The 24,355-nt window shown below is 35.4% G+C and overlaps 1 protein-coding gene across 1 annotated transcript; it reads left to right on the forward strand.

Annotated features, from left to right (window-relative positions):
* Nucleotides 1-5,775: 5,775 nt before the first annotated feature.
* On the forward strand, nt 5,776-6,003 carry THITE_2059183 (uncharacterized protein; the record flags this gene model as incomplete). Its single annotated transcript, XM_003658180.1, has 1 exon — nt 5,776-6,003. A coding segment is annotated over one exon (228 nt), but the record flags the coding sequence as incomplete, so codon positions are not given.
* Nucleotides 6,004-24,355: the final 18,352 nt, after the last annotated feature.

The raw sequence follows: 24,355 nt of genomic DNA on the forward strand, positions 1-24,355 counted from the left end.
AAGTATAGCTTCTTAGTTTCGTAAGATCTTAGCGAATATCTCCTTTTCTAGCTTATTAAAGAAATTGTCTATAGTAGCGAATATCGTTTAAAGGCGCTTCTCAGTAAGCTTTGAGCCTAGCTTAAGATCTAAGAAACAAAGAACTATAAGATCGTCCTATTTCTTTTTGAACTATATCTTTACCTCGGCCTTTATAAGCCGCTTCTCTCGCTATAATAAGTCTCCCTCTAATATAGAGCTATCTAATAATACTAAATCGACTAGTTGAACCTTGTTTATAATATTCTTCTAGAGTATAAACATCTTTAAAGTATATTTAACCTTGTATTCGAACTCTCGCCTTAGTCTCTAGTTGAAAAAGGGGTTTAAGAGTATTAAAGAGTAGTATATAGAACTTCTATAAAATAAAATAAAAAACTGCTTTACCTACATTATCGTTAAAGAAACTAAAGGCAGTCTCGCCTTCCTCTATCTCTACCTAGTTAAGGATTCTTTTAGGACTCTTTATTAATCTCTAAAATTACTCTTAAATGGCTAGTCACATTAAAGATAGTAGGTAATTCCACTAGGCAATTTTCTTAAAGACGATATATACCTAGACTATCTTTCCCTCTATAAGTAGATTAATAATAATTAAGTTGCTATTATAGTAATCGAAGGTTAGAGCGATATCTTTAATAAACGATATACTAAGAATTGCTTTATATCTACTAGCGGTATCCTTAGTTATAAAGAAGTAAAGGTTAATACTAACTCTACCTAGATAAAGAGTGACCTAGGTCTCTCTAAAGAATAGTGCTAAGCTATAAAGGCCCTTCGAAATAACCTTAGTAGGCTAGTATAGTAGTATATACTTCTCGATAACGCTTATTGAGATATAGTTGTACTTTGAACTAGAGTCAATTAAGGTAAAATACTTATTATAATAACTCTTCTCGAACTAGATATACAAAGTAGGAAGCAACTATACTCTTATTATTGTACCAAGTTCTATATACTATAAGACTAAAAGTATTGAGATAGACTTCTAAAGCAAGGTATAGATATAATCGTCAACGTCTCTAAGTAGACCCTTACAAATCTAACACTCTTAGAGGCTTCCTATATAAATGCCCTATATACCGTCTTTAGTAACTTTAAAAATTACTAAAACCATCTTAGTCTAGCTAGAGCAAAGGCTATTAAATATATTTATATTGGTATATAGAGCCTATATATAGACCCCTATATCTTTTAATATAGTAGATAGCCTATTAAGCTTAGGAACATTGGACCCTTTATAGTCGATGACCTTAACGTCGACGAAAATACCTTATAGATATATAATCAAAGCGTCCTTATACTTAGACAAGATATAGACTAAGTTGTTAAAGGTTAGACCAGTCTTCGCCTTTATCGTAGTATAGATTATATCCCTTATATATAGAGGCAACGTAGCAACCTTCGGTATAGGCGGCTTAGACTATAGCTCCTCTTTCCTTATATAATTCGTTATAATTAGGTTCTTAAGGATAGTTTTACAAGGAGGCTCTACTAGAGATATAGGAGTACCACCTATCTAGAAGTTATCTTCCCTTTCGTCCTTAGCGAACCGACGCTTAGTAGGTAGTACACTTTAAAGTATAGTCTCCGCTTCCTTATCCACTTCCTCTTTAGCTTCCCCCTTAGTCTAGTCAAAGAGAGGAAAAGGTAATCAATGGAATTCGTTAGCCTTTAGTATAAACCGTAGAACAACCTTCTAAGTTAAAATACGACCTCCCTCTAATGAAACTATATAAAACGACAACTAATTAGACGCTATATAATAGAAGGTAGAGGTAAGCTTAGGCTCCCCTTTGTATATAAGACAATTGATTGTTGTCTAGATAGTTGTAGGCTCTTAATATAGCTTAGGCTACTAGAGGTAGTGTTTATTTAGCACTAGGGATATATCTAGCTTAAATAGGTGGCTATTTAGGCGCTTATACTTATAGTAATATACTTAGTATATAAGGTAGCTATTATACTATAGGCAATAGGCTATATATATAAGGACAAGCTAGCCGATTTTACTGACCTCTTATACACTGTCAATATCTACCTTTGTAAAGGTGATTGTCTTAACTAGCGTATAGCCCTTCTTACTTCTATCGCTAAAGCAGTAGTCTATACCTTTATAATACATTAGACCTATAGCTATAGCTTTTATAGCCTTTATATACTCGAGGACTATATAGTTAGAGTTACTATAGTAGTGGCAATTGCCTAAACCTATATAGCTACTATAGCTAAAAGGACAATTATCAATATATAGGCCTATAACAAAGCTAATGCGTCTCTCCTATAAACAGCTCTACTATTGCTAGAAATATATCTAGAGCACCTCAATTTCGTTAAGAGTAGGATCTATACTATATAAATAGAGGGCCTCAATCTTCTACTCGAACTACTTAGCGATCTTCTACTTCTAGATATATAGACGCTAGAGCTAATTAGCTAGATCGTTGATATTATTAAGCGTAGATATAAGAGCTTTCTTCAGCTCCTCCTCTTCCTATTCCTACGGCTTAGGAGTCGTCTTAATAGTAAGCGTAGCTAGAGGCAAGTAGTACTTCTATAGATTAATTTTACGCTTATAGGTCTTAAGAAAGAGGTCTTTTATATTAAGACCCTTCTAAAGAGTATCTTAAATGAACTTAAAGAAGTTTACTTACTTCGTAGTATAGATAGAGTCCTTGTTATCCTTCTTCTAGGTATACTAATAGTCCTTAAAAGCCACCTAGATTCGCTAATCGAGTATACACTATATAGTTAGAACAATTATATACTATAGCTCCTTGCGAACTTTAGTAGGGGCAATAACATATATATAGTCGATTAACTTAAAGTAGTTGTAGATAACCTTGCTAACTAGCTAGTATCTCCCTTTGATTAGATTATGAAAGTAACCTCGGTTACTATACTACTTAGGATCGTCGCCCTTCTAACGCTTTAGGAACTTAGTCTTAAAAGCTACCTAGGTCTCTTAGTCCTTTTTCTCCTAGTGACAAATAATAGGCTAGATCGTAGTATTGTACTAAAGCTTAAACAGATATATATAGGTCTTGTCATTAATAACCTAATAAGCCTTATATATCTCTTCAAAGGTCTCGATCTATTGTGTAGCATTCTAACTAGAGAAGCGGCCTTAAAGGCTAGCCTTCGCTAGGGTCGGAAAGGTCGTGCCAAGCGCAGCAGTAAGAACATGCTTAGTTATCTTCTTTAGAGCTTCGGCTTTAGAGAGACTTAGAAAGGCTATAAGACAGATACATCCTTAGACTCTCCCTCGGAGGTTAGTATTAGGATTGATAGTGTTATAGAGGTCGATAGAATTCCTAGAGCTTCTATAGACAATATATATATATATCGCTAGAGTCTAGTCATTAGGCGCTTAGCTATCGTCTTCGAGAAAGGCAACAACTATATCGATAGACTGTAAAAAGACTGATATATATACTTCTATAGGAATATCGACTCCTTCGATGTCTATCTAGAGGAAGAAAACCTTTTAAGAAGCTAGATTCCTTTGGAATATATAGTCTAGAGGCCCCGAAGGATAACTATAGGTTCTTTGTAGATTACTTAGATACCTCTAGCAACTAATATACTAAACCCAACTAGTGTAACAACAGTAAAAGTATAGCTTTTAAGAAGAAAAGCAAAAGTCTATACTAAGACCTTATATCCAATATAAAACAATGTTAAATATATTGTTAAAAGGAGCTAAGTGTTATAAAGGTATAGTCCTAAGCTTAGAAGTTTATAAGTAGCTACTATATTTAATTGCTTTTATAATTAGTTTAGCTAGACCAAAGAAGAAAATAATAATTAATGAAAATTCTACCTTTGTCTCTACTTAGGAGGATAGAATTATCGTCTTTCGATTAGGTTAGCGTTTTATAACTACAATATCGATAATAACGAAGCCTTAATAGGTCTTCGAAGTATTAGGGATAATAGGATATCTTTTTAATACCCTACGCCGTCTAGGTAAAGGAAGGTCTCCTAGGACAAGGTCTCAATAGACCCCTAGAACGTATACGCCTTAATAGGTTTTTACACCTCCTAGAGATACTAGTATCAGTATACTAGAGCTTCAATAGGTTAGCTATATCGTCGTTGTATAGCTATTAATATAGTATTATATAGTTCTACGATCTTAGAAGACTTCGTAGTCTATACTATCCCGTTTAGATATAGAGCTAAGCTCCTCCTTGATTAAGCCCCTATTTAAAATAATATAAAACCTCTATACCAACCTACCCTACTACACCTAGGACTATTCGCGTAAGATAGCTTCTAAAGAAATATAGTATCCCTCTAGATAGATAAAGATAGTATATATCGAGTAGTAGGAAGGATGTCTTCCAAGAGGAAGATATATAGCTTAGATATATCTAGTAGAATATAGCAGAAAGATAAGAGACAATAAGAATACGATTAGAGCTTAATAGCTTGAATACCTATCGCCTAGATAGAGGTAGAATAACGAAAGGAAAGGCTTAATAGCCTTCCTAGATAAAGGAGGACCACCAACGTAGTGCCAACGGACGTGTATTGACAACTGTTTAATGTCTTTCTTAATAACGAAGAAGATAGGCTTAGCCCACTTAAATATATACGATTAGAGGGCTAGACCCCTTGGCAACGAATGCAACGCACTGAAACGAATAGAAAAAAAACTAGGTCCCTATATCTAGGTAGTCTATTACCCTAATTCACTATCTTAGGTATATCGTTAACCTTATTGAGAAAGCCTTTATTGAAGTTTGTACTAAGGAACAAGAGGACAGTGCTAAGCTAGTTAAGAAGCTCTATAATATTGTCTACTATATTCGCTATAGCCTACAACGTTATAATACCTTTGTTAGTATAGCTTAGTTTCGATAGGCTAAGCAAGATATAGTAGACGCCTTTAATATACTTTTAGCTAAGCTAAAGAATATAGTTAGGCTATAATTGGTACTAGACAACGATATATAGTAGAATTCAGTCTTCTTAATAATCTAATGTACAATACGACTATAGGACTCTATAGACCTCTATTGCCTATAGTCTATAACTAAGAAGGATAAGCTTATATATAACGGTATTTTGATTAGTTAGGATTAGCTTACGTTGGCTAACATTATAGAGGTGTTAAAGCACTTTAAAGACATTACTAGAAAGTTCAAGGGCAACGGACCTACTATACTTACTATTGTAAACGCGATACACTTCTTATTTAATAAACTAAAGAAGCTTAGCCTAGCCTAGACGACTACTATATTAGAGATACTACTACCGCTAACGCTATTATATAGACTACAACGCTAAGGAAGACGACTTCTATAGTACCTAGAAGAATATAAGCTTAATCTTCCCCTCTCCTAGCTATCTAATACGCCCTTTTTATAAGCAATAACAATTATAAACGACGAAAAGGCGGCTCTAAAGGCGTAATTTATCTAAAATAGTATATAAATAGCAATTATAAAGCTTTAAAAATATATTAGCTTACTCAACGACTTACTAGCTTACTAGATCGCGATAATCTTATAACCTAGGTATAAAGCGAGGTAGATATAAAAATACCTTCTAAAGAATAAGCGTAAAAGCTATTTTATAGCCTTTAAACAGTGTTTCTAGAAGCAATACGCCTATATAGAACTTCTAGTTGAATTAGAACCTTCTATTAAGTATTTAGAACGCTTAGAGAGCTAAGGAAGTAACTACTTCCTTATATCTTCCGACTACTATAAAGATATAAGCTATTATAAGAATACAGTCGATAGTTACCTTGCTAAGCCGCTTAGGAAGGTTGATAAGCCGCTAGAGTGGTGGATAGCCTATGCTAAGCAGTTTCTACAGTTTACTAAGATAGTATTCAACTTCCTCTCGATCCTAGCTATGTCTTCTGAGTATAAGCGAGTGTTTAGCTACGCTAAGCACTGTGTAAGCTATCAACGATATACGCTTTACGTAGATTTAATTAATATACTATAGTGCTTAAAGAATTAGGTGTAAAATAGGGAGTTCTAAAGTAGGGAGGTTCGTCGTCGACGGTGTTAATGTCTAGGCAGGGCGTAGGCAACTTGCGTATTGTGTAGGAGGTCGTTGCATAGGAGGTCGATATAGGGCGCTAGCGATCTAGGCTATGCGAGAGGTCTAGGCAGGGCGTAGGCGATCTAGGATTATATAAGCAGTTGCTTAGTTAGAAAAAAACAAAACTAGCCTCTCTCGATTTTATTGTATTTTTGAGCGATTTAGCTATTGCAAGTGCCATTGAGCTAGAGAGCTAGAGAGCCAGAGAGCCAGAGTGCCAGAGTGCTAGGCAGGGCATCGAAAAAGTTAGGGGGGGCTGTCAAGGTTAGGGATATATATAGCGATTTGCAATTATTTACGTCGATTTAACCAATTATAAACAACTCAACTATCACTATCCAAGGGCCAAAGGAAAAGTGGGTATTTTCGCAGCCCTCTCTTCTTCTAGAAGAGAGGGGTATAAAATTGCTAGACACCCTAAAAAAACTGGACACCTCCCTCCCTAATTTTATATACGAACGCGTCCTAGCACAAAGTATTGCAATTCGCAACCACATTAATTCGACTACCCTACAAATGTGTAGGATAGCTTAAAAAGCTTAAAAACGCAATAAAATTCGATCTAGATTAAATTGAAATATACTTATATAATATAAGGCTGGCTTATATACCTTAACTACGCGCCTCGACTACTCCCCTAACTAGGCGCCTCTAACTGCTATCTACTTATTGTAAGATGGCTAAATCTGTAGATATTAGCTCGCTATTGCTATCTAGGCGTATCTATATATATAGCGAACTATCACGATCTTTCCTAGCTGTAGATTCTTAGTGTTGAGCTTTCTATACTACGTGCTTCCTCGCCTTATATACCTGCCACTTCACGATAAGCTTGTTGATCCTATTGTAGGCCAGTTGGCGAGCGCCTTCGCCGTTGTAAGTGCTTCTATATAGCAGAGGCGACTTAGTATCATCGTTGGCATTATCGTTGGCATTATCGTCGTTAGATTCGTATCTAGGAGAGGCCGTTATCTTTGTCGGTAAGTAGCTCCTATTTATCGTCTACCTAGATATAGCGCTACGTTGGCTATAGCTCTAGCACTAGGAAATTATATAGCGGTCGCTCTAGCCTATAGGTATTCGGTTCTTCGCTTGTTATATTAATAAAGAAGAAGGGCTTAGATAGAGGATCCTCGCTATACTATATATTAAAGATTGAATAGTCGTTGAGGTTAAAAGGTATAATGTCGTTGGTCTAGCTAGTCTTTTTAAGGAATTCTTCGAAGGTTACTATCTGTAGGTAGCTATTACCTATAACCTTGTTACTTAGTATCCTTTTCCACTCTATCTACTCCTTCTTAAGCTCCTTTTCCCTAGTGTATATAATGTTCTTTATTGCTTTATAAGATTCCTTAGTAATAGCCTCTATATATCTCTAATTATAAGTAGCTTATATATAGTAGATATCTTCGATAGATATACTAGTGATAATAGTGCTAAATAGCTAGACTAAACGACCCTTAGCTCGCTTTACGATGTACAATGCTAGCTATTATTTATTTTTAGCTATGAATATAGCAAGGTACTCCTATATAAGCTGACTTTCTTATATTATAGTAGCGATATCTTTAATATAATAACGTATTAGAGAGCTAAATATATCGTTATACTTAGTTTAGAGGTGTTCAATGCCTTTGGTAGCCGACTCCTAGCGATCTTGCTTTAGAAGCAACGAAAGATGTGCTATACTATTGGCCTAGAGGTTAGCATCTTTGAGTAGGGCGATATAGATAGAACGGTTTAATAGCTATATCCCTAACTTTAAAAAGCTAGAGATGATTCTATTCTCTATAAAGCCTATATAAACGATTTTCTAATTATATATTAGAACTAGTAATAGGTTTAGCTCTAGGTAAGGCAACTAACCTAGAGGTTCTTAACGAACTGTATATATATAAAGGTTATCTCGCCTTAGTAAATTACCTAGCGAAGGTGCGTTTAATATACCCTTTTAATATATTGGAATACGCCTATATCGATTGGCTACGTCTTATATATTGAATATAGTAGTAGAAAGATAATGATAATATCGTATATAAGGCAGTATTTATAGATATCTAATATATAGTGCCTTAAGAAGCTATCTATTACCAATAGGTAGTAGATACAATCCTTAGGGCGTATATTGTTCTACTTAGATTCAACTATATCGTTAAGGCTCTAGAAGTTGTATACGCTATAGCTAAACCACTCTTTGAATATAAGCTTATATGCCTAAACGATAGGATAGTACTAGAAGGAGTACTTATTGAAGTGTTGGATCTAGTCGACTATAATGTCGTAGTTACTAAACGCTGTTTCTAAAGTATTAAAGTATATATCGCTATTAAAGCTATCAACGTTCTAGTTCTCATTTAGCTACTGCTTAAAGATACTATATATAGGGATAGCGTTGCCGACGGTATTAATATAGCTAATCAAGATTATCGACTCCCTATTATAGAAGTTAGGGAGCTCTAGCTAAGAAAATAGTATAGTAAGCAGATAGTAGACCCTCAGTATTAAGGAACAACCTTTAACCTTTCTATTCTTCTTTGTTTTAATAGCTAGAATCTAGAACTTCCTATTCAATATCGCTAGGTAGTAGCCTATCTCGTCGACGTTCTAATAACTAGCTACTATAATGTTATATCTCTTAATAGCATCTTTATAGTAGTTGAAGAATTTATTTAGCGTATTTGATGCGGAGAAGTGCCGTAGATACGTAGAATAACAAGATGTTAATTGATAATAGTGGTGGATTAAAGATCTAGGCGGTGGTACGCTAAGAAATATATATCTATAGGGCAGAACACATATACGTATACCGCCTGCCCGAATGGGCCTAGCGTTGCAAAGTCTACAACGTAGGGCGTAGGGCACCCTTATCTAATCTATATATATAGATATATAGGTTATATGACCCCCCTATTCCTCCTGCTCTATATCAAGTCTAGGCCTATAGGAAAAAATAGCAATGCCCTTATTGCTTTATTTATCTAGATCCTCTATATTATCAAATACCCTTTAATTGAGTGCTACGACGTAAGGCTAGAAGCGTAGTACTAGATTAATCCGGATAGCGATTAACTGACTTCTTCTATATCTTGTCATCGCTAGCGGGAACAGGGTTCTTACAAGGCCGGCTACGCTTATAGGCCGGTTAAGGTGCCTAATCAGATGTAGGAGGCTCCTCTTGAGAGGCTAGGCGATTTAGATAATCGCCTTTGCGAGCCTAGTATTCGTTGATCAAGCGCTATATATAGCGTAGCTTATATACAGTCTTCTAGATACTCTCTTCTCGGCTATAGCCGGTCTATTTAATTAGGTATTTAAGGCCTTTATATATAACCTTATAGTCAAGGATTATATTAACCTTATATTCGTTGCTCGATTCGTTGTTATTAGAAGAGTAGTCCAATTGAGAGTTGACGATCGGGCTAGGAGGTAGCGTATTATAGCCAAATAGATCCTCTTCCTAAGGAGCTAGGCGGAGGTAAGCGATAGAAACGACTAGGTAGATACCTATATTAGCTAGGAGATCTAGTTTATATACTAGACGCCTAATATAGCGCTTAATTAGAAAAGGCCTAGCGTGCTATTACAAATATTTCTAGGATAGGTTGCCTAGGAGACGATACCTATAGTATAGATGTAAATAAACCTTATCGCCTACATTGAACTCAATGTCGTAATGTTTACTATTATAATAGCGCTTAGTATATACTACTACGAAGTCTATACTCAATTAAGCATCCTAATATAGAGTATCTTATAGGGCTAGAATAGTAGCCGGCTTAGTAGTAGCCTAGTTAGTAAGAGCTTCTAAAGGTCTAGGAAGCTTAAAGCTAAAGAGCTACTTATAAAGCAAGGATTTAATAGCTTTAGTATAAGCGTTGTTGAAGTACTATTATAGAGGTACGATAATATCTAGCCAATTGCCTTTAGAGCGTTCGAATATATAGAAGTAGATTACGATTTCTATAGTCTAGTTCTTATACTCCAAAAGGCTATCCACTTATAGGTAGTAGGATATTATTATTAGTAACTTAGTGCCTAGAGCCTTCTAAACGCCTTGCTAAAGGTCGAAAGTAAACTTGTAATTACGATTAGAGATAATTGCAGTAGGTACGCCCTAGTCGTTAAAAAGTAGTTAACGAATTAGAATATACCCCTATTCCTAAGCTAAATAGCTAGAATTGCTAAGAATAAGGAGAGTATACTTCAATAACTTATAAGATACTATAAGTAAGCTGTCGAAGTAGTCGTAGTTTAGGAGCTGCTAGGGCAAACTAGTAGCTAGGACCTTCGGTAGGCCTAGAATAAAATCGATAGCGATAACGTATATTAGCAAGGTATTAGATAGTCGAATCGGTTGATAGTTGCCCAGTTTAAAGCGACGATCCATTGTATTAACTTAGTACTTTGGGTATAGTTTAATATATTTCTTAACGTTGTAGGTTTTATAGGCTATCGACACGCCTTATAGATTATACAATATCCGCTTAGTGCCAAAGTAGTATTTCTTATTGTAGGTGGCTTCTAAGATAGTCTGAATTATATTGTAAAGTATATAAAGTAAGTGTAATCTATTAAGCTAAATATTATAAAGAAGGCTATCTACAAGGATAAACGGGAGGCTAGGCTAAGAGAAAACCTTACTATTGCCCTTAGTAGCTAATTCAATAGTGAAATCCTTGATAATAGTGGTATACTTAGCATTATAAGAGTATATAGCTATAAATCGAGCTTAGAGGTCGTTATCCAACTTCGCTTTTACAAAGGCGAACTAGATGTCGTTAAGTACTACGTCGTTGTCCCTAGAACTATTTCTATAGTTCGGGTTATCCTATAGAGCCTTTAGCTAACTAAGTGTATTAGGCACTAAGTTTAGGCGGCCTAGAAGGTGATAGATCTCTAAAGTATACTACGAGAGGTAAATAAAGGCGTTGATAAGCTTACGATTAGCCCGCTTAGTGGAAGATATATCTAAAATAATCTAGTTAACGATGCCTTTTATAGAGGCGTAATCTATAAGGACGACAACTGGCTTATACGATAAGTAGATTATAGTATATAGTTTCTTAACTGTCTAAATAAGGTAGGTGACTTCCTGTTTAGAAGGTCTATACCGGAGTTCCTCCTTTGTAAGATATTGGCTTAGGAATATAATAGGCTAAATCTAGGTTGATAGGATGACAGTTCTAGGCTTCTACTTATAACTATTGGTAAGGTGGAATGCTATAACGCCGAAGCTACGCTCTAGGCATCTATCGATCTATAAGAAAAGGGTCTTATTAGAGTCGAAGTAGACTAAAATAGTTGGGTTTAGCTTATAAATAGTATCCTAAATAGCTTTGAAGGAGGCCTTTTTAGTAGATATAGGTTCGAAGGAAGTCTTAGTGCAATAAGCTATACGTTTACTAGGGTTGCTATTTTCTACTTAGCTAGTTGCTTAGCCTTTTGTAAATAGCGTTGTCTTACGGTTCTAGAGCGGCTCGATAAGCTACGTATAGTATAGGATTAGATGGCGTAGAAATCCCGAGGCGCCTATATACTGCTCTAGGGCTTTTAGGTTATTTGGAAAGGCGAGGTTCCTAAAGGCGGCAATATAGTGCTCTATATTGGTTAGTTCGAATCTATCGATATAGAAACTAAGTAGCTCTACATTGGAATATATAATATAAGATTTAACGAGAGCGATAGAGATGTTCTTCTTCTTAAAGAGGCTAAAGACGGTTTCTAGGTACTTAGCGTACTTATCTACAGTGTTGCTAAAGATAATGATATCGTCGATAAATATATAGGCGAAAGAGGCGTAAGGACGCAGCAACTAATCTATAAAACGCTAGACATATATAGGGGTATTGCAGTAGCCTATTAGGTATACTTTCGGCTATTCTAATCTATAAGGGCTAATCAAGGTAAAGCAGTCGCGATATAGAGGATATATATCGAATTAGTAGAAGAAGGATATAGCATCGATTACAGTAATGAACTTCTTGCCTTATAGGTATATAATAATGTCCAATTGCAAAGGCAGAGGGTAGTTGTTAAGTACTATAACTTTGTTGAAAGTATATAAATCGATAACTATATAGCCTTTGATTTTACAACAAGAGGTACACTAAATAACGAAAACTAGGTATATAAAAGGAGTAGCCTTCGTAGCCTATTCGAAGCGCTTTTGTCGATATAGTTTATCAAAGGTAGTATTAAGAACTTTGTGATTATAAACGCTTAGAGGGTATTAGTAGGCGCAAATCTTCTAATACTACTAGCCTTCTATAAGAGGCACTCGTATTATATCCTCTTCGTCCTAGACAACTTAGCCCTTATCCTTCTATAGATAGGGATAACGCTTAACGATGTCAATAAATCGCTATACCAACTTACGATCTTAGATATATATATATACGCCCTCTAAAGTGAATATCTCTAGTAAGTCGGTAGATATCTTGAAGCCTAGAGTCGAATGCTTCTCTAGCACTACTGGCTTACAGTTATTAAGAGGCAATTCGAGGTTAAGATTATACCCATTAGTATAACTATTAGTGCTAGGATCCTAGATCGATTAGCGTAATATAGGCTAGGTAGGCTAGCCTAGTAGGTATACTAATCGGTGTAATATAGGTCTAGATTCGAATAAAGTAGTTAGCTAATACATTATATCGCTATAAGGCGTCGATAGCTCTGGCGAGTCTTACAAAGATACTAGGGTCTAGGACGAAACATTGCTTGCGAATTACGTAGAGTCTCCTAGAATAGTATAAACTAGGCTATATATATCGAATATAGTTGATACACTAGGGCTAGCGTATTAAACGGCGGTTTAAACTAAACTAAGGTTTATAGTGGTAGATATCGCTATCAAAGTGGTTACTATAGTCAATGCTATAAAGGCTATCTCCTAGGAATAGGCGATATAACCGCTATCGTTAGTATCCTCGATTTAGCTAATAGGGTAGCGTTTTAGAATAGTAAGAACTCCCTTAGTTAGGTTCTTAAGCGCTACTACTTTAGGGGTCTTAGCGTTGACAATAGCGTTTAATATAGTAGGATAACGAGCATTGAATATTATAGACTAGCCTATTAAGAGAGGCTTATATTCTATAGCGATAAACGTTTCTTACTTAGGCTATAAGGTGACGGCGTATATAGTCTTAACCTTATATACATAAAGGAATATCTAGGTATATATAGCGAATAATATATCAAATCCTCCTAGGATACTGTATAGGCTAGCGATCTTTGTACTATAATCAATAGAGGCCTAATATAGATCTAAGAAGTCGGCTCTCAATAGGAGGTTGGCGAGTAGCTTATCTACTACCTAGGCGGACTAAGTGAACTTGAGGAGTACTAGGCTAGTAGCAATGACGTCTAGTAGATAAATAACAAAGGTCGCCTATTAGATAGGCAAGGTCTTTCCAATACTATGAATATAGCTATTGTAATGCTTAATCGAATGTTCGAAAGTACTTAGAAAGGTCTTATCGATAATCGAACAGCTAGCACCTAGATCAAAGCAAACTTCTAGGTCTTCGTAGCTAGGCTAAATATAGGCCTTGATACGTAAGTAGGTATAGGCGCTATATAGGCTATCGATACTTAGGTCGGCTACTTTAAAGGCCTTTTATACTTCTAGGTTAGTAGCGAAATCTACAATAGGGCTAAAGCTTTTAGCGAGTAGGATATCGTCCTCTAAAGCATCTTTAGCGATAGTGGTTGCCTGCTCTAAGCCTTTAATAGAGCTAGAAATAGCTACTAAACAGGTTTTTAGATACTTGAAGAGCTGGTTCTATAAATCAAATAGGGTATCGCAATATCTATAGGTTCAATAGCCTAGATTAGCCTAATTGGCTCAATAGCAGCAAATGCTCTTAGGAACAATTGTCTTACTATAGGCGTAGATATATACGTTGGTAGTAGGAACTATATTAAATGTCTAATAGCACTTATAATAGGTTAGCTTTAAATTATAAACTATATAGACGATATTCAACTTATTAGTATCGTTGGAAGCGGATAATTCGTAGTTAGTATCAATATCGTCGTTAGCTTCTAAATCGGATAACGTCTTTGAATTAACGTCGTTGATAAAGTGTACTCGGTCTTAGGCTCGATCGTTACATTTAGAATCACAGTTATCTAAGCAGTGCCTATCGTCTTAATCGCGATCTTGGTTATAGCGATCGTCGTCGTAGTTGTAGTCGCAGTTCTAGCGGTTATCGCTATAGCGATCGGTATATCTAGAGTACTTCTTATTAGACTTAGTATTGCTAGAAGTAGTAGACTTACTAGTAAACAAAGACTTCTTTAACTCTAGGAACTTATTATAAGCTATAGTAATAAACGTAGACTATACTTCTATAATCTTATATATATAGCGTACTAGAGTATACTTCGTCTTAGACTATAGAAGAAAAGATATAATTGTCGAATCTAAATAGTTATAGATAATACCTATAGCGTTATACTAGTTAGAATTGTTATAATTAATCTAGCCTACTATATATATAAAATGTAACTTCTTCTAGAAGAAGTTTATTAGAGCGTCAAGGTTCTTTACAATATACCTAATAGTTAACCGTCCTTAGTTAAATTTATCAATAGCCACTTAGCAATCTATTATAAAACGCTTTACTAATTGATTAAAGACTATATTCAAGCCTACTTAACGCTACTATAAGCGCTCCTATATAGTAACTTCGCTATTCTACTAGAGGAGAGCTTAGCTAGTAAGAACTATAGATAGGAGGTATAGGATTTACTAAGCTACGTTATAGCCAATGTCAAGGTCTTCTAGAAAAGTTGATAAACGCTAGATAAAGCAATAGATATTAGTAAAAATTACGTTTTTACTATCTATAACAATGCCTATATTGTTAAGGTCCTTATAACTAGGATTAAAAGTACTAATGTCATTGCACTTAATCTTAAAGGTAGAAATAGATCGGCTACCTCTAGTACTAGCAGTATCGTAGGAATATTCTCAGTAACCACAGTTCAGAGGAGGCAAGAAAGGTAGACGGTTGTTTAGGCGGTTGCTTAGACGACGTCTACTATCGCTATTATCTAAGTCGCTTAGGTCGTTCGGATTATAGCTACTAGCGTTGAAAGGCCGTCTAAAAAGCGATATAGCCTAGCGTTAGCTATCCTAAAGCAGCTCGCTTTGGCAAAGGTCGCTCTAAGGCGACTTAGCCTAAAGCAGGTCACTATAAAGCGACGTAGCCTAGCGCTAATCGTCTAAACGTAAATTGTTAGGGTATATAATATAGGCCTAACGTACTAACGGTATACCTATAGCTAGGTTATAGGCTATACCGATATCGACGTCTTCTAGAGGGATAGGAAAGGCGGTCTATATACAAAGTCGAGCAAGCTAGACTAAGAGAGGTATATAAAGGCTCTCTATTAGAGAGGCTACCGTTGCTACTAAGTAGCAGCTCCAAATAGAAGGGGTATATAACTATAGCTCTATAGTCGACCTAGGAGTAGCCGGCGAAGGCTCCTTAGCTAGTATAGGATTAGCCAATAGGTTCTTAGTAGCTAACTAAGTAATAGCGTTATCGATCTTACTTAGCCAATCGTTAGTATATTATATATACTAAGCGAAAAGCTTATCCTAGTACTAAACTTATTGAGCGATTTCTCTAGTTTAGGTAATAGTAGCTTTAAGTTGATTTATAAGCCTTGGTAGGTCCTTAAAGCAGTTATAAAAGCTTGTTAACCTATCGAGTATAGGTCGAATCTTAGCGACATTGGCTTAAAGTTGATTGACTATAGCGACAATATCCTTAAGTAAAGTAGCGTATTCGTCTATAGTCTAGCTAAGCTACTTAATAAAAGGCCGATTAGTACTAACCTTAATGTACTTTAAGAGATTTAGAAAGTCTTCTACTTCCTCGGGATTGCTCTAGGCATCTTTAAAGGATAGCTTATTGCTTAGTTAAGTATTATTAGGATTATCCTTGATGTAGAAAAGTGCTGTAGATGCGTAGAATAACAAGATGTAGATTGATGATAGTGGTAGATCGAAGATCTAGGCGGTAGTGCGCTAAGAAATATATGTCTACAAGGCAGAACACATATATGTACACCGCCTGCCCAAATAGGCCTAGCGCTACAAAGTCTACAACATAGGGCGTAGGGCACCCTTATCTAATCTACGTACATAGACATATAGGTTATATAACCCCCCTATTCCTCTTGCCCTATATCAAGTCTAGGCCTATAGGAAAAAACGGCAATGCTCTCATTGCCTTACTTATCTAGATCCTCCGTATCGTCAAATACCCTTCAATCGAGTGCTACGACATAGGGCCGGAAGCGCAATACTAGATTGATCCGGATAGCGATCAACTAGCTTCTTCTATATCTTATCGTCATTAGTAAGAATAGGGTTCTTACAAGGCTAGCTACGCTTATAGGCTGGTTAAGGTATTTGATTAGGTATAGGAGGCTCTTCTTAAGAGACTAGGCGATCTAGATAATCGCCTTTATAAACCTAGTATTCGTTGATTAAGCGCTATATATGACATAGCTCGTATACAGTCTTCTAAACGCTCTCTTCTCAGCTATAGCTAGTCCATTTAATTAAGTATTTAAAGCCTTTACATATAACCTTGTAATTAAGGATTATATTAACCTTGTATTTATCGCCTAATTCGTTGTTATCAGAGGAGTAGTCCGATTAAGAGTCGACGATTAGGCTAGGAAGCGACGTATTATAGCCGAATAGATCTTCTTTTTAAGGAGCTAGGCAAAGGTGAGTAATAAAGACAACTAGGTAGATACCTATATTAGCTAGAAGATCTAGTTTATATACTAGGCGCCTAATATAGCGCTTAATTAGAAAAGGCCTAACGTACTATTGTAAATACTTCTAAGACGGGTTACCTAGGAGATAGTAACTATAGTATAGATGTAAATAAACCTTATCGCCTATATTGAACTCAATGTCGTAATGTTTACTATTGTAATAGCGTTTAGTATATACTATAGCGAAGTCTATACTCAATTGAGCATCTTAACGTAGAGCATCTTATAGAGCTAGAATAGCTACTAGCTCAGTAGTAGCCTAGTTAATAAGAGCTTCCAACGGTCTAGGAAGCTTAAAGCCGAAGAGCTACTTATAAAGTAAGGATTTAACGGCTTCAATATAAACGTTGTTAAAGTACTATTATAGAGATACAATAATATCTAGCTAATTGCCTTTAGGGCATTTAAATATATAAAAGCAGATCGCGATTTCTATAGTTTAGTTCTTACGTTTAGAAAGGCCGTCCACTTATAAGTAGTAGAACATCGTTATTAGCAACTTAGTGCCTAGAGCCTTCTAAATGCTTTACCAAAGGTTGGAAGTAAACTTATAATCGTAGTTAGAGATAATCGTAGTAGGTACGCCCTAGTCGCTAAGAAGTAGTTAGCGAATTAGAATATACCTCTATTCTTAGGCCGAATAGCTAGAATTGCCTAGAATAAGGAGGGTATACTTTAATAACTTATAAGATACTATAAGCAAACTATCGAAGTAGTTGTAGTTTAGGAGCTACTAGGGCGAACTAGTAGCTAGGACCTTTGGTAGGCCTAGAATAAAATCGATAGCGATAACGTATATCGGCAAGGTATTAGATAGTCGAATTAGTTGATAGTTGCCTAGTTTAGAGCGACGATCTATTACGTTGACTTAGCACTTTAGGTATAGTTTAACGTACTTTTTAACGTTGTAGGTTTTATAAGCTATCGATATACTTTATAAGTCGTATAATATCTACTTAATGCCAAAGTAGTGCTTCTTATCGTAGATGGCCTTTAAGATAGTTTGAATTATATCGTAAAGTATATAGAGCGAGTATAATCCGTTGAGTCGAATGTTATAGAGAAGACTATCTATGAGAATAAACGGGAGACTAGGCTAAGAAAAAACCTTGCTACTGCCTTTAATAGCTAATTTAATAGTAAGATCTTTGATAATAGCTATATACTTAGCGTTATAAGAATATATAGCTGTAAAGCGAGCTTAAAGGTCGTTATCCAACTTCGCTTCTACAAAGGCGAACCAGATATTGTCGAGGACTATATCATCGTCGATAGAACTATTTTTATAGTTTAGGTCGTCCTATAGAGCCTTTAGATAGCTAAGTGTATTAGGCACTAAATTTAGGTAGCTTAGAAGATAATAGATCTCTAAGCTATACTACAAGAGGTAGATAGAGGTATTGATAAGCCTACGATTAGCTTGCTTAGTAGACAACGTGTCTAAAATAGTCTAGTTGACAATGCCTTTTATAGAAGTATAATTTGTAAGAACGACGACTAGTTTATATAATAAGTAAATTATAGTATATAGCTTCTTAACTGCCTAAATAAAGTAGGCGACTTCCTATTTAGAAGGCCTATATTGGAGCTCCTATTTAGTAAGGTATCGACTTAGGAATATAATAGGTTGAACCTAGGTAGATAGAATAACAGTTCTAAGCTTCTACTTATAACTGTTAGCGAAGTAGAAAGCTATAATGCCGAAGCTATGCTTTAAGTATCTATTGATCTATAAGAAGAGGGTCTTATTAGGGTCGAAGTGGACTAAAATAGTTGGATTAGGCTTATAGATAGTATCTTAGATAGCTTCGAAGGAGGCTTTCTTAGCGGGCGTAGGTTTAAAGGAAGTTCTAGCGCAATAGGTAGTACGTTTACTAGGATTGCCGTTCTATACTCGCCTAGTAGCTCGGCCTTTTATAAGCAACGTAGTCTTATAGTTCTAGAGAGGCTTAATAAGCTATATATAGTATAGGATTAGATAGTATAGAAATCCTAATACGCTGATATACTGCTCTAGAGCCTTTAGGTTGTTTAGAAAGGCGAGGTTCCTAAAGGCGGCAATATAGTACTCAGTGTTAGTCAATTCGAATCTATCAATATAGAAATCGAGCAGCTCTACACTAAGATATACAATATAGGATTTAGCTAGTGCAATAGAGATATTCTTCTTCTTAAATAGGCTAAAGATAGTCTCTAAATGCTTGGTGTACTTGTCGGCTATATCGCTAAAGATAATAATATCGTCGATAAATGCTTAGGCGAAAGAGGTATAAAGGCGAAGCAACTAATCTATAAAGCACTAGATATACGCTAAAGTATTATAGTAGCCTATTAGGTATATCTTTGGCTGCTCTAGCCTATAAGGGCTAATTAGAGTAAAGCGATTGTAATATAGAGGATATACGTTAAACTAGTAGAAGAAAGATGTCGTATCGATCATAGTGATAAACCTCTTGCCTTATAGGCAAGCAATGATGTCCAACTAGAGTAGTAGAGGGTAGTTGTTGGGTACTATAACCTTGTTAAGAGTATATAAATCGATAACAACGTGACCTTTGATCTTACTACGAAAGGCGCACTAAACGATGAAAACTAGGTATATTAGATTAGGGTGATAGACTACCTAGACATAGGGGGGACCTAGTTTTTCTACTTTTCTATTTGTCTTAGAACGTTACATTCGTTGTTAGGGGGTCTAGCCCTCTAATCATATATATTTAAGTAGGCTAAGCCCATCTTCTTTATCATTAAGTAAGACATTAAGCAGTTGTCAATATATATTCGTTGATACTACGTTGGTAGTCCTCCTTCTTCTAGAGAGGCTATTGAGCCTCTCCTTTCGTTGTTCTACCTCTATCTAGACGATAGGTATTTGAGCTATTAAGCTCTAACTATATTCTTATTGTCTTTTGTCTTTCTACTATATCCTACTAGATATACCTAGGCTACGTATCTTCCTCTTAGGAGACATCCTTCCTACTACTCGATATATACTATCTTCATCTGTCTAAAGGTATACTATATTCCTTTAGGAGCTATCTTATACGCCTAACCCTAGGTATAGTAGGGTAGGTTGGTATAGAGGTTTTACACCATTTTAAATAGGGGCTCAATTGGGGAGGAGCTTAGCTCTATATCTAAACGGGATAGTATAGACTATAAAGTCTTCTAAGATCGTAAAACTATACGATACTATATTAATAGCTATACAACGACGATATAGCCAACCTATTAAAGCTCTAGTATATCGATACTAGCATCTCTAGGAGGTATAGAAACCTATTGAGGTATATACGTTCTAAGGGTCTATTGAGACCTTGTCCTAGGAGACCTTCCTTTGCCTAGACGACGTAGGGCATCGAAAAGATATCCCATTATCTCTAACACTTCGAAGACCTATTGAGGCTTCGTTATCATTGACGTAGTAGTTATAAAACGTTAACCTAATCGAAAGACGATAGTTCTATCCTTCTAAGTAGAGATAGAAATAGAATTTTTATCGATTATCATTTTCTTCCCTAGTCTAGCTAAACTAGTTACGAAAGTAGTTAAACGTAGTAGCTACTTATAAGCTTCTAAGTTTAGGACTATACCTTTATAACATTTAGCTCCTTCTAATAGTATATCTAGCACTGTTTTATATCGGATATAAGGTCTTAGTATAGACTTTTGCTTTTCTTCTTAAGAGCTATACTCTTATCGTTATTATACTAGTTAAGTCTAGTATATTAGTTGTCAAGGGTATCTAGATGATCTATAAGGAACCTATAGTCATCCTTTAAGACGTTTAAACTATATATTTTGAAAGAACCTAGCTTCTTAAGAGGTTTTCTTCCTTTAAATAGACGTTAAAGGAGTCGACATTCCTATAGAAGTATATATATTAGTCTTTTTACAGTCTATTGATATAGTTGTTGCCTTTTTTAAAGACGATAGCTAAGTATCTAATAACTAGACTCTAGCGATATATATATACATTGTCTATAGAAGCTCTAGGAATTCCGTTGACCTCTATAACACTATTAATTTTAACGTTAACCTCTAAAAGAGAGTCTAAGGACGTATCTATCTTATAGCCTTTCTAAGGTATACTAAGCGAAAAAGACTTAGCCAAAGTGGTATAGACACCCCTTCCATCTTCGCTAGATACCTCTACTCTACCTATCTATATAAAGGTATCTATAGTAACACCTTCTAGTCTCTCCGAAGCCGAAGCTCTAAAGAAGATAACTAAGTACGTTCTTACTACTATATTTAGTACAACCTTTCCAACCCTAGCGAAGGTCGGCCTTTAGAACCACTTCTCTAGTTAGAATGCTACACGTTGGATCGAGACCTTCGAAGAAATATACAAAGCTTATTAGGTTACTAATGACAAGATCTATATATACCTATTTAAGCTTTAGTATAATACTATAATCTAGCCTATTATTTGTCACTAGGAGAAAAAGGACTAAGAGACCTAAGTAGCTTTTAAGGCTAAGTTCCTAAAGCGTTAGAAGGACGATGATCCTAAATAATATAGAGATAGAGGTTACCTTTATAATCTAATCGAAAAGAGATACTAGCTAGTCAATAAGGTTATCTACAACTACTTCAAGTTGATTAACCGTATATATACTGTCGCTTCTACCAAAGTTCGTAAAGAGCTATAGTATATAATTGTTCTAACTATATAGTATATACTTAATCAATAGATCTAAGTAGCTCTTAAGGACCGTTAGCGTACCCTAAAGAAAGACGATAAGGACTCTATCTATACTACAAAGTAAGTAGACTTCCTTAAGTTCGTTTAAGATACTCTTTAGAAGGGTCTCAATATAAAAGACCTCTTTCTTAAGACCTATAAGCGTAAAATCGATCTATAAAAGTACTATTCGCCTCTAGCTATACCTACTATCAAGACGACCCCTAAACTATAGAAATAGGAAGAAGAGGAGCCAAAGAAAGCTCTTATACCTATATTCAACGATATCGACGATCTAGCTAATTAGCTCTAACGTCTATATATCTAAAAGCAGAAGATCGTTAAACAGTTCGAATAGAAGATCAAGGCCCTCTGTTTATATAGAATCGATCCTACTCCTAACGAGATCGAAGTTCTCTAGATATATTTCTAGCAATAGAGCCGCTTATAGGAGAGATATATTAGCTTTGTCACTAGCCTATATATTGATAGTCGTCCTCCTAGCTATAGTAGACCTATAAGCTTTAGCTATTACTACTATTATAGTAACTCTAACTATATAGTCCTCGAGTATATAGAAGCTATAAAAGCTATAGCTATAGGTCTAATATATCGTAAAGGTATAGACTACTACCTTGGCAATAGGAGTAAGAAGGGCTATATACTAGCTAAGACAATCACCTTTATAAAGATAGATATTAACAATGTATAAAAGGTTAGTAAGATTAGCTAGCTTATCCTTATATATATAGCCTATTGCCTATAGTATAACAACTACCCTATATACTAGGTGTACTATCGCGAGTATAAACGCCTAAATAGTCGCCTATTTAAGCTAGATATATCTTTAGTATTGAACAAGCACTATCTCTAATAGCCTAAACCGTATTAGGAGCCTACGACTATCTAGACGATAATCAATCGTCTTATATACAAAGGGGAGCCTAAGCTTACCTCCACCTTCTATTATATAACGTCTAATTAGTTGTTGTTTTATATAGTTCTATTAAAGGGAGGTTATATTTTAACTTAGAAGATTGTCCTATAGCCTACGCTAAAGGCTAACGAATTCTACTAACTACCTCTTCCTCTCTCTAACTAGACTAAGGGGGAAGCTAAGGAGGAAGTGGACAAGGAAGTAGAGACTATACTTTAAAGTATATCGCCTACTAAGTGTCGGTTTACTAAAGACGAAAGGGAAGATAACTTCTAAATAGGTAGTACTCCTATACCTTTAGCAAAGCCTCCTTATATAACTATCCTCAAGAACCTAGCTATAGTAAATTGTATAAAGAAAGAGGAGCTATAGTCTAAGCCACCTACGTCGAAGGTTACTACGTTGCCTCTATATATAAAGGATACGATCTATACTACAATGAAGACGAAGATTGGTCTAACCCTTAATAACTTAGTCTATATCTCGCTTAAGTACAAGGACGCTCTAATTATATATCTATAGGGCATTTCTATCGACGTCGAGGTCATTGACTATAAAGGGTCCAATGTTCCTAAGCCTAATAGACCGACTACTATATTAAAAGATATAGGGGTCTATATATAAGCTCTATATACTAATATAAATACATTTTACGACTCTTCCTCTAGTTAGACTAAGACGGTTCTAACAATCTTCGAAGTCACTAAGGACAGTATATAGGGTATCTATATAGGAAGCCTCTAGGAGCGTTAGATTTATAAAGGTCTACCTAGAGACGTTAACGATTATATCTATACTCTACTTTAAAAGTCTATTTCAACGCTTTTAGTCTTATAGTATATAGAACTTAGTATAATAACAAAAGTATAGTCTCTTCCTACTCTATATATCTAGTTCGAGAAGGGCTATTATAATAAGCACCTTGTCCTAATCGACTCTAGTTCAGAGTGCAACTATATCTTAATAAGTATTGTCGAGAAGTACGTAATACTATACTAGCCTACTAAGGTCATCTTAAAAGGTCTTTATAGCTTAGTACCATTTATTAGGGAGACTTAGATTATTCTATACCTAGGAGGAGTTGGTATCAACCTTTACTTCTTTATAACTAAGGATACTATTAGTAGCTATAAAGTAATCCTTAGTATACCGTTTGTCAAAGATACTGCTCTAACCTTCGATTACTACGATAGTAACCTAATTACTACTAATCTAATTATAAAGGGGAAGATAGTCTAGATATATATCGTCTCTAAGAAGATTACCTAGTGGAATCGCCTACTATCTCTAATGTAACTATCTACTTAAAAGCAATTTCAAAGATTAATAAAGAGTCCTAAAAGAATCTCTAACTAAGTAGAGATAAAGGAGGGCGAGATTGCCCTTAGTTTCTTTAACGATTATATAAATAAAGCGGTTTTTCATTTCGTTTTATAGAAGTCCTATATACTACTCTTTAGCACTCTTTTTTATATTATACATTCTTATTCGTTGTCTTCTCTATCTAGATGGAAGAAGAAAGGTAAGATCAAATTGTTGCCCTATTTAAAAGGGAAGAGGGGGACCCTGATTAGAAACCCCTTTTCTAATAGAAAGCTAAGGCGAGCGTTCTACTATAAGTTTAAGGAGGCCTTAAGGACGTTTATACTCTAAAAGAATATTGTAAACAAGGTTCAGCCTATCGACTTAGTACCGTCGAATAGCTCTACGCTAAAGGGAGACCCGTTATAGCGAGAAAAGCGGCTTACAAAGGCTAAAGCTAAGATATAGTTTAAGAAGGACTAGAAAGACCTTATAGTCCCTCGTTTCTCAGATCTTAAGCTAGG

Source organism: Thermothielavioides terrestris, chromosome 6 (genome assembly GCF_000226115.1).
Source record: "Thermothielavioides terrestris NRRL 8126 chromosome 6, complete sequence".
NCBI classification, from domain to species: Eukaryota; Fungi; Ascomycota; class Sordariomycetes; order Sordariales; family Chaetomiaceae; genus Thermothielavioides; species Thermothielavioides terrestris.